The sequence below is a fragment of the Prionailurus viverrinus genome, chromosome E2 (genome assembly GCF_022837055.1).
Source record: "Prionailurus viverrinus isolate Anna chromosome E2, UM_Priviv_1.0, whole genome shotgun sequence".
NCBI lineage: Eukaryota > Metazoa > Chordata > Mammalia > Carnivora > Felidae > Prionailurus > Prionailurus viverrinus.
Genome location: NC_062575.1, coordinates 7,912,315 through 7,924,235, shown reverse-complemented (window position 1 = coordinate 7,924,235; position 11,921 = coordinate 7,912,315). Strand labels below are relative to the sequence as shown.

The 11,921-nt window shown below is 46.6% G+C and overlaps 1 protein-coding gene across 2 annotated transcripts in view; it reads left to right on the top strand.

Annotated features, from left to right (window-relative positions):
* Nucleotides 1–11,921, top strand: part of GAN (gigaxonin) — a 58,970-nt gene that overhangs the window by 20,725 nt on the left and 26,324 nt on the right. For both annotated transcript variants that reach the window (XR_007147463.1, XM_047836413.1), the window contains exons 2-3: nt 7,417–7,531; nt 9,919–10,269. Coding sequence is in view for 1 of the 2 variants with exons in the window: in XM_047836413.1 (XP_047692369.1) it covers nt 7,417–7,531; nt 9,919–10,269 (466 nt within the window). In the remaining variant the exon portion in view is untranslated. The remainder of the gene's footprint in view (nt 1–7,416; nt 7,532–9,918; nt 10,270–11,921) is intronic.

Genomic DNA, 11,921 nt, shown 5'->3' with positions numbered 1-11,921 from the left:
ACCAGCCACTTCATGAGGTAAGGGGGTAGAGCGGTCAACAAGACAGAGTCACCGATGCGGTTTATGAGACGATGATAAAGTCTCTGCAGAAAAATAAAGCAGGGAAGGGAGGAGTGGTGTTATTTTCGACAGTGTGGTACCTGGGGTACTCTTTGGAGCAGAGACCTGAAGTGAGTGAGGTCCGAAACCATGTGACTGGGGAGTCGGGGGGCGGAGGGAACATTCCAGGCAGCAGGGGATGTGTCAGCTGAGGAACTCTTTAAATGTACAGTCTTGGACCTGACTCAGTTGGTCTGGGATGGGACCCAGGGATCTGTTTTTCTATAAGAGCTTCCCAGAAGATTCTCGGAAGCCAGGTTCAGGAGCTCCTCTTAAAACCCTTTCAAATTATGAGTCATTGCAGGATCTGTGTGAGGAGGGAGGTGTTGGGTGGTAAGCAAGTGAACACTGCAATCCGTCTAGGTAAAAAGAGCTGGAGGCGAAGAGAAGGGAGTGGAGGGAGATTCATGGAAATAGTGAAGGGGAAGAAACAGTTCAGAGCCGCCAACAGCATGCGCCCCACTGCTGTCCCGCTATCCTAAGGGAGGAGTGCGGCCCGGGCCCCGTTCTCCTCCCTTTCCCGCCTCCCACTTGTGATCTGTGCCCTAGCCGTGCAGGGTTAGGCCGGGGGTGCTTCCCGGCCAGGTCCTGTGGCATCGCGCCCGCCCCTGCTTCCCCTGCCCGCTGCTCCCTGGCTTACGCCCTGTGGGAAGAACGCTGAGTGACTGGTGACTGGCTCGTTAGCCTGCACCAGTGCCGGTGCCGTGGGAGGGCGCTCACCTAGAGGCCCGGGGCACCTGCTTCCTCTCCCACCGTGGGGGGGGCCTGGGGGCTTCGTTGGGCCGCCCACCGGGACCCTTGCTCCTGTCTCAGGTACCCACATAAATGCTTTTCTTTGATGGAGACGGTGTTCTTGGGTGGCAGGGCGCTGAGAAAGACGGGTTCCTGCTTTCCCACCCGTAGGAAAGCAGGCCATAAAAGGCCTTGTCATGAGAGGATGCCATCTGTTGATGGAAATCTGACCTGCAAATTTGTATTTCATTAAGTTGAATGGGGACTAAAACAATACATTTTTAAAACAGAGTTGATTTTTTTTAGAGCAGTAAGGTTCACGGCCAAATTGAAAGGAAGGTACAGATGTGTGCCACGTACCCGTTTCCCCCTGCGTGCACAACCTCTCCCATGGTCAGTGCCCCCACCAGAGTGGTACGTCTGTTACAGTTGATGGGTCTGCCCTGACCTATCGCTGTCACCCAGAGCCATGGCTTGTGTTAGTGGTCACTTTGGGTGGCGTACATTTTGGGGGTTCAGGCAGATGTACGATGACGGCGATCCGTCATGATTGCCTCATACGGAAGAGTTTCACTGCCCTAAACATCCATTTCGGATGTGGTTTTTAGGAGCTCGTGAAGATCAAAAAGGAGGGGGGAGCATATATAAAACAGGTTCCCCCCAGGAACGTAAATTCTTAGTTGGGCATGGAAGTGGGGAGCCTAAGCCCCTCTGCACGTACCTCAAAGAGCCTGATACCGGTAGTGGCCCAATTTGAGGTGACATGAATCACTTAAAACTCTGTGAGTAATGCCCGTGAATCACCCCAGAATTTCTGTAAATCTTGACTTAAACATTACATTCTCTTGCATTCTATTTGAGTACATTTCCTTGCTTTTAGACTTATTCTCTGTCCCTGTTACATCAGATCCCATTCAGTGATGTCTAAAGTGGTTCTTGGAAGAAGGAGGACCAGGCCCGGTTACCTGGGCATTTAGACACCTTGAACTTTCTCAGCACTTGGCAGCCAGTGAGAATAGAATTATTACAGCAGCTTCTTAGCTAGTAGCCAACAACTTTTTTTCTTACAAAATCACTCTTCAGTGTTGCCAAGAAAAAAACAAAACAAAAAAAAAAACCAGAAATTGATTTTGTTTCACACCTGTTCAACTTCAATAGGATGGAAAATAAATGTTCACCCAGAGGAAACATAAACTTGCACGGCACAACCCACAGAAGGCATGTCATAAATCGTACCTCACCGGTTGGCTTGTGGGACTCCACAGGACGCCTCCAGAGCTGAGTCTCTGCGCTAACTTGATGGCCTGTTTCAGCAGCTTTGTCCAGAAACGTATGGGGGCTGGAGAGCTCCCAGATCACCTTATCTAACCTCTTCTTGTTACAAATGAGAAAACAGGGGCAGAGAGGGGAAATGTCTTGCCCTAGAAACAAAACTGGGGAAGAATGTGACGAGCGTGGATATTTATATCTGAACACCTGAGGCCCAATTTTATACTACTCTCAATTATTTCTACTTTTTTCAGAGTGTGATGAAATTCTCCAAAGTGATATGTTAAGGCTACCGCATTTTCCAGGAGAGAGTTTATAAATCGACATCACATCACAATAAAACCCAAGGGTATTGTGACTTCCAGTAAATTTACATCTGACCCCATAGCTTCCTAGAGCACAGATGAAGGACAGAGAAAAGAACAGTTGATTTGCCACCTTTTTTTTTTTTTTTTTTGATGGGCTTTCAGAGCAAAACTCAGTTATTAACGCATTGGGTTAGGTTTTTTTTTTGTTTTTTTTTTTAAGTCATTAACACACTGAGTTCAGTTCACTGACTTCTCAGTTGTCTGTGGCAGAAGAGAGAGAAGTGGTGTGTACAAGACAAGAAAATTCTAGATAAAAAAGGGAAAGCTATGGAGAAAATGTGTTGGTCTGGAGAGCGAGAAGGGTAGTTAACTGGTGGGTCTTGTATACATTAAGGTATTTACTGAAGGAAATAGAGGTCAGACAGAATGGAACAAAAACTAACAGGATTAAGAGACTTAGTTGGGGAGTCAGAAAAAAATGAAGACAAAAAAGGGGGAGAGGGGCCCCTGGGTGGCTCAGTCAGTTAAGCGTCTGACTCTTGGTTTCGGTTCCTGTCGTGATCTCACAGTTTCGTGGGTTTGAGCCCCCATCCGGCTCCACGCTGACAGCAAAGCCTGCTTGGGATTCTCTCTCTTCCTCTCTCTCTCTCTCTCTCTCCCCCTCCTCCACCTACACTGTCTCTGTCTCTCTCAAAATAAATAAATAAATTTTTTAAAAAGGGAGAATGAGACACGTTTGAGGTTACTAAGTTGGAAAGGGATGGCAGCTCTCCAAGAAATGAGAGAACAGAATGATGGTAGGCTCTGAAGCAAGACTATTTCAAAATAGATTTGAGTGACTCTTACCAGCTAGGACTGGAAGGGACTCAAGAGCAGCTTTCACTGTGTTCTTGATGGACGGGTGGCCACCCAGCCTACTAGGACATCACCTGCACACCGGCGATGGGCTGTGAACGGTTACCTGCCATAATGCAGGTGCACACATGGAGGTCAAGAATTTAGAAACTTGTCACAATTTGACAGAGTAATTGTATGTCTTTTGAATCTGATGATAAGATCATTGGAGCCTGCATTTTATTATGTGTCTTTTATTTCATTTTTTTTAATAATTCATTTTTTCGTTGAGGTATAAGTGACATTATGTTAGCTTCTGGTGTACAACATAATGATTTGATACTTGTATACATTGTAAAGTGATAGCCACAGTAAGTCTAGTTAACAGCTGTCACCTTACATAATTCCAATTTTTTTTTCTTGTGATGAGAATTTTTAAGGTGGTCTCTCTCAGCAACTTTCAAATATGCAGTACAATGAACTGTAGTCGCCATGTGGTACATCATATCCCCATTATATTTCTTTCTCATGTTTGTTTATTTAATGTTTACTTTTAAGAGAGAGAGACAGCACAAACAGGGAAAGGGAGAGGGAGACAGGATCTGAGGTAGGCTCTGAGCTGTCCGCACAGAGCCCGATGCGGGGCTCAAACTCACGAACCGCGAGATCATAACTTGAGCCGAAGTTGGACCCTTAACCGGTTGAGCCACCCCGGTGCCCCTCCTCATTATATACATATTTCACAAGATATTCATCTGGGATGTACCAAACCCACCATGGGGAATTTGAGAAGCATCAGTTGGCCACTCAGAGGGGTCTGGAGACCAGCAGCATCCGCTCCGCCTGAGACCTTGTTACAAATGCAGAAACTCAGGCCCCACACGGATCTTCTGAATCAAGACCCCTGGATGGCTCTTACGAACGCTGAAGTTTGAGGAGCCCCGTGCTTCAGTCCTTTCAGTGTCGGACGGGTGAAATAATTAGAAATTCTTCCTCATGCTGCTTCTGGTTCCGCTTCACCGTACCTGACATCACGCAGGAAGGAGATCTCCTGTGATAGCACTTGAAAAACCGCTATCAATTCAAACACGTATTTTACAAATAATTGTTGAAGGTCTATTCTTTGCAAACCGCTGGGCTACGTTGTACAGTTATGGTGATAAAGAGGACTCTGGCCTCAAGGAACTTCCAGTTAAATAGATAGGAAATGGGGTATGTACTTAAATATTGCAATAAAAACAGAACTTGATGAACCCATAAGATAAAGTGCTTGGGAAATTTATAGCAGGAGAAATTATTTTTGCCTGCATGGAGGTGAGGGCAGAGGTGCAGCCTGTGGAGGATGGGGTGACCGAGAAGCACTTTTTGTAGAACTGGCATTTAAACCAGTCTTTACGAGACGGGTAGGAACTGAATGTGCACAGACGGTACCAGGAGAGATCAGAAGCAGGGTAGGGAGACGTGGGGCAGGTGTAGGGATCGGAACTTAAACCATTATAAAGCTTTGTGATTTAGCCTTCAGATGTTTAGAGACTTCGATAGTACAGTGATTCGTTTTTCGTGGGCTTTGAAAGGATCTGCTTTTAGGGAGGTCTGAAATAGTGCTCATATCTACAGGACTCTTTCTTAGCCATTTCTCACTTCCACCTGCTGAGAGAAAACTGTACTTGTTAAAAGGGATCCTTCATTGTGAAAACACATGACACTATAGTCAACTTTTTTTTAATGTTTATTTTTTGAGAGAGAGAGAGAGAGCATGAGCAGGGGAGGGGAAGAGAAGAGGGGAGCAGAGGATCCAATGTGGACTCCGCACTGACAGCAGTGTGCCTGATGTGGAGCTTGAACTCATGAACCGCGAGATCTTGACCTGAGCCAAAGTGGGACGCTCAACCGACTGACCCACCCAGGCACCCACCACCACCACCACCCGCCCCCCCCCCCCCGCCCCTGGCCCTTTTTTTTCTTAAAGTATAGTTAACATTTTTTTTTTTAATGTTTATTTACTTGTGTGAGAGAGAGAGCAAACGGGGGAAGGCTAGAGAGAGAGGGAGACACAGAATCTGAAGCAGGCCCCTGGCTGTGAGCTTGCTGTCAGCACAGGGCCTGATGCGGGGCTCAAACTCACGGACCGCAAGATCATGACCTGAGCCGAAGTTGGCCGCTCAACCGACTGAGCCACCCAGGCGCCTCTTATTTTTTATTTTTTAATGCTTTTTTCTTTTTTCTTTTTGAGAGAGAGAGGGAGACAGGATCAGAAGCAGGCTCCAAGCTGACAGCAACAAGCCCGATGCGGGGCTCAAACTCATTTACTGTGATCATGACTTGAGCCAAAGTTGGACGCTTAACCGACTGAGCCTCCGAGGTGCCCCTGAAATACCTCTTGAGTAAAACAATTTATTTCAATAGGAATTGTAGGGGCAACAGCAGACCTGAAATACAGGGAGGAAACAAGGCTGTCTACGTATCTTCTTCGCATTCTGTCCCATCAGTTTCATTTTCTCGGGGTCTTCAGGGGCTCCCAAGGCTTCCCGAGGCTTCCCGCTGGCACCAGGATGGACTGGCTTCCTTCTGCTTGTATACAGACAGCTGTTGCCCTAAGACCACTCTGCACCATTCCCTGCATTCACTGCACTTCTTCCCAGAGTTGGGCCATGTCTTTCCATGACTGAAATCTTCCTTTTTCTTGATGTACTCACTTGTTTGTTGGGGCACGTTTTCCAGCAGCACACTGAGAAGGCCGCATGGGAGATCGTTTGTTTTGAGACCACGTACAGCTGAAAATATCTGCCCTATCCTGACATTTGGCTGGTTATAAAAATGTAGGTTGGAAATAATTTTCCTTCAGAATTTTGAAGTCATGTGCTCTTGGGGTAGACCTATGTCCTTATCTTTGGGCCTTTGCTTTCAGGGCTGATCAAATCCTCCAGGTATTTTTGTCTGGAGAATATAGGTCTGGTTTTCAACATTTTAAGAGCAGAATTGAGGGGGGAAAGATTGATGGTCGCAGCATTCAGTATGTAAACAACTCTTTGCTCTCTCTGTTTCTGGTGCAGTATATACCCACCCTCAAACGTGCCTGATATTCCCCCCTGTCCAGACCTAGCCTCAGTCTTACACCCTTCAGGGTGTAAATCACTTATCTTCTGCTGGTGCTGGGGAGGGCCTCACGGGGAGTCGCATAGGTACGTGGAGGCAGGACCTGGCAATTCGACTCCTTATCACTACCGTCACCCTGCGTGTGTTTTCTGCTCATGACTCACCCTCCTTTCACAGCTGCCCCTTACGACCAGTTCCCAGCCTCCAGGGGTGGGGTTGGGATCTTAAGTCAAATTTAGGTTCACTGCTAAGCTACAAACATCTTTTAGATGTCAAGTAAGGTCCCAGCTCTTAAACAAGACCTAAAAAGCATTCACTGTGAAAAAATTCTTCACGTTCTTCATCACCTTTAACAAAAGTGCGAAGCCTGCCGGAGGATTAATATCAAGAATATAATACAGAACTCCCCCACCTCAATACAAAGACAATGAGCCCAATTTTAAAAAATGATCAAGAGACTTGAACGTAGCGTGTGTTTTGCAGAAGAGGAAACGCACGTGGCCACAAACAAGAGGAGATGTTCAGCACCTGTGTGGCGAGGGTGCTGCGGCTGCAACCCCCAGGAGAGCGGTTCCGTGGGTACAGGAATAACAACGAAGCAAAGGAAGATTGAACCCAGGATTTAGGGTGGATAGTCACTGCAGAGGGGTGACTGGGGAGAAGGAATGTGTGGGTAGGAGCAGGTGGAAGTCAAGGTCCCAGCTTTTGTTTTGGGTGGTAGGCTCGTGGGGTCCTTGTTACATTATTGAAAATAATTAGGTAATTACATACATGAAAAAAATAAGTCTAATGGGGTGGGTCTCCCGAGGTGAAGTAGACAGAGATCCTTGCTCAGGTGGATCTCAGTTCTGTGGTTGTCTGTTTTGGTTTTTAAGAAGTCGTTCTGAACCCTGGAACAAGTGTTTTGTAGTTGAAAGTTATAAAAATATCTGTATATTAACCTAAAGTTAAGAAGCTACATTTCCCAGCTGGGGTTCATATGTTGATAAATAATCTACTTTATAGAGTTTTACTGCATAAATATTTACAGCTATGTCTGTTCTTTCATAGAAATTTTACATTTTTTTCCCTTTCTTAGGACAAAGTTAAACTATAACCCTCCAAAAGATGATGGATCAACCTATAAGATTGAACTTGAAGGGATATCGGTAATGGTTATGAGAGAGATCCTGGATTACATCTTCAGTGGGCAGGTATGATGAGACACACAGGGAGGAAGACTAAGGAGAAGCCTCTCAAGGTCAGGGTCTCCTTCATCATTCTGTGACGGAGCAGCCCCACCCGCTTCATCTGTCATTGTCCGTGTGGCGCGCCTCCCCTGCTGGGAATAGTACCCAACTCTGTTCTTGCCGGGCTCTGTTCTTAAGAGCAGACTGGGTAGAATCTTCACCCCGTACCGGTTTTTGTATTCACCATTCCGACCTCCACCTTCCATCGTGAGAGAGGAAGAAACTGGGTGCTCCTTCCACGGCTGTCTTTTTTTGTTTGTTTGTTTTTAAATCTTAATCCCCATCTTACTCTGTACCCATAGCCTGGAAATGGGAGCTTCGTTGGGCGGTGGGAGTTTATTTTGTAGAAATAAAGAGTTTGAGATTTACTCTAATGGCAGGCACCTGTATTGTATTCATGATTCCTGGCTCCTGTTGCCTCAGTAGGACCAGTATCCCTGCTGTACCCCGTTCTTGCCCGTGTCCCTTTGCTCTCTGTGCCCACTTACATTTCTGGGGGATTTAATGAAGCCCAGCGAAGAAAGTGAGTGATTAGACTTCTTTTCTTTTTCTTCGCCATCGTCGAGCCCCTAATCCCTGATTACGTGGTTTGAAGTGTAGCACGAGGGCTCCTAAGAGTGACCGCAGGTGTGCACCAGGGCTGGCTCATGACAGGAGGAATGTAGCGTATCTTACATCTAGTTATGTGAGAATGCATTTTGTCTTGACTCTTTTTGAGAGCTTCTCTCCTGCTCTCTCCCTTATTCCTTCCTCATCTTCTTTTACCTTTCTCGTTTGTAAGAGCCATGTCCTCCATGTTTTCTAAGCATTCTGGACGCACTGCTTACCTTCTCTGAATATACTCATTTGGTCAACCTCGGTGATTGTCATTCCTTTTGAAGGTTTTGGGTTAATTTCATGATGTCCTCCCCTTTTCTTTTCTCTGAACACTCTTCTCTTTCCTCTGAGCGCTAGGTGGGGGGAGCGGGTGGGGGGGGGGGGGTTGTGGGCATGTAAGGTTTTGTGTGTGATTGTTAAAAATAAATGAATTTAGGTTAATTTTGGGATGGTCCTTAAAATACCGAAGCGTCACAAAATTGGGAGCATCACAAAACCAGGCTGAGGACCAGCCTCTCATCTCACTTTTAAAATCAGCTCAGCAGCAGCTATAATAAGTTATAAGCCAATAAGAGCATATTCCTTTTCAGGCTTGGATTTGAATCTTGAAACCTTATTTATAGATTGACTTTTGGTTTTTTTGTTCCCAATTTAAATTAATTATGGTTTAAAACCATAGTTGCGGCATAAGTTGTAACAAACTCTTGATTTGACAGTCTAGTCTTAATTGAGATGGAATTTAGTGGTGTCTTCACATGCCTGTATCTGACTGGTGTACCACTAGCCACTGTTTTGTGGCTGAATTGAACACCTCACGTAAAAGGGAAACGTTCCCTTACTTGTGACCTATTCGACACACTTCTTTCCACAGTTGTGTTGCTCGCTTTCTAAGGTGATAGGCAGTCATACATTCTTTTTCTGCGTCTGTGGTACAGAATGTGTAAAATGTTCCCTGTGGTCCTGTAACCTGGAATCCCTCCCTGTCACTTCCGAGGGTGGGAGAAGCGTCCCTTCTTTGGGAGAGGAGAATCTGGACTGTTGTGATGGTGGCAGTCTCGTAGAGACTTGTTTCTTTACGTCGCCTCCATGTTGCGTGCAGAAACTGTCAAGTGGGTGGAGGAAGAAGAACCAGAAGATTAAGGAAAAGCGAAATTCATAACGATAAACAAGAAATACTACCTCAGGGATCTCTGCCAGAGAGTACCTTTGAGACCAGAGTGCACGTGTCGCACTGAGTGCGATGTTTGGCATTGGGAATGAGGCTCTCGGGCAGCGTGGCCCTCCCCTCGCCAACGGGCTAGAGTGGCGCGTCTGACGTGCCATCTGGCAAAAGACGGAATGTGATACATCTGGAGGCAAGATGTGCCACAGTTTCGGGGCTGGCATTTAAAGAAACCTCCTTCAGTTGACCACAGAATGCGGACCTGTCCACTCCCAGCACATAGGCCTGGAAGTGAGCAGGGTGGACGGTTCGCCTGCGGAGGGTTCATGGTGGTTCATGTCGGTAAAGCAAGGGAAGCCCTGGGAAAAGTCAGCCGGCCACGTGCTGCTCATGTTTTGTGAGGGTTCACCGGGTGCCCTCAAACTCCTCTTGACAAAGAAGCCCTAGGCTGGACCGTGTGACGTTGCCAATATTCATTCGATCATCTTTGACCTACAAAAGTGGAGCTTTCGTGTGGTTCAGCCTAATAGGTTAGCGGTTTGGGTTTTCGATCTGTACATTCAAATGTAAAATATTGATGATACTCTTGCAGATCCGGCTGAGCGAAGACACAATCCAAGATGTTGTGCAGGCAGCGGACCTGCTCCTGCTGACGGATCTGAAAACTCTGTGCTGTGAGTTTTTAGAAGGCTGCATTGCCGCAGAGAACTGCATCGGTATCCGCGACTTTGCACTTCATTACTGCCTGCACCACGTCCATTACCTGGCCACGGAGTACCTGGAGACTCATTTCCGAGACGTCAGCAGCACAGAAGAGTTCCTAGAACTCAGTCCACAGAAGCTTAAAGAAGTGATTTCTCTGGAGAAGTTAAATGTTGGCAATGAAAGATACGTGTTTGAAGCAGTGATCCGATGGATAGCACACGATACAGAGCTAAGAAAGGTACCTGTGGGGTATAACATGGTCTAATTTGCCTTCTTACTTACTTATGTCATTCGTTTATTTAATCCACAGAATAGATGTGTTGTCTTTCCTCTTCAGCCTGATGGACTTACAAAGTTGTGATCTAAAAGATGTCTGTGGGGGGCTCCTGGGTGGCTCAGTCGGTTAAGCGTTGGACTTTGGTTCAGGTCATGATCGAACGGTTCGTGAATTCGAGCCCCACATCGGGCTCTCCACTCTCATTGTAGAGCCCACTTCAGATCCTCTGTCTTCCTCTCCGTCTTCCCCTCCCCTGCTCACTCTTGCTCTCTCTCTCTCTCTCTCAAAAATAAGTAAAACATTTAAAAAAATAAAAGGTGTCTGTGGTACATCTTTGCATAGGATCATTGGAGCCATTGTTTTTTCAGACCACACTACAAAAGCTCACGTGATTCGTAATATAGCAATGAAACCTTTAGTACTTGTAAGGAACGTGATCTCTCTTGTACAGTGTTTTTAATGGGAAAATGCATTTCAGGCTTAGGCTGGAGATTATAGAAATTCAGCGTCCCCACTCTTTTGTTCAGCATCCTTCCGTCCACCATTACTGGGCTAACCCGTGCGGGACTCTGACAGAGGCCATGGAGCGAGAGGGGGCACACAGGCTCTGGCAGACGGGTGAGGGGAGGAGGCTCTCCCTGGGTGATGGACACCATTCAGCAGAAGGCAGGAGAGCTCTCTGCCGTCTTCATGGTGATGCAGTTCTAGATGGGATGAGTCTGGGAGCGACAGCTGCAGAGGAAGGGTCTCAGAGAATATCAGGCTTTAGATCCACACTGTTTCTACACTGGGGGCCGGAGGAAATCACAGAGCTTTGAGTCCAATATTTATAGACTCCAGCATCGATTACTGTGTGCAAAAAAAGAACTATGTCAGGTTTTTTTTTTTTTTTTTTTTTTTTTTTATTTATTTTTGGGACGGAGAGAGACAGAGCATGAACAGGGGAGGGGCAGAGAGAGAGGGAGACACAGAATCGGAAACAGGCTCCAGGCTCTGAGCCATCAGCCCAGAGCCTGACGCGGGGCTCAAACTCACGGACCGCGAGATCGTGACCTGGCTGAAGTCGGACGCTTAACCGACTGCGCCACCCAGGCGCCCCTATGTCAGGTTTTAAAGTAGTTTTCAGAATGTATCATTGCATTGTTAATTGTTCTCCGTAACTGTTGACTGAGGTTCTAGTGAAAGTTCTGTAGGGCCGTTGGGGCACCTGGGTGGCTCAGTCAGTGGAGCGTCTGAATCTTGATTTTGGCTCAGGTCATGATCTCACGGTTTGTGGGTTCAAGCCCCGCTCAGGCTCTGGTCTGACAGCGCGGAGCCTGCTTGGAATTCTCTCTCTCTCCCTCTCTCTCTGCCCTTCCCCACTCACGTTCTCTCCCTCTCTTTCTCTCTCTCAAAATAAATTTAAAAAAAACCTTTTAATTCTGTAGGCCCATTTAGAAATGATGGACTACTATATTATAGATAGAAACTCTTACATGGTATGATACAGAAATACACGCTGCTGTATGGTTGTGGTCTCAGTGCAGTAGTTAGCGCTCTCTTTTCCACGTTAGGCAGGTGGATGAGGAAAGGAGATAGGAGCATTCTCAGTTCGCTGTTGCTCGTGGAGACCA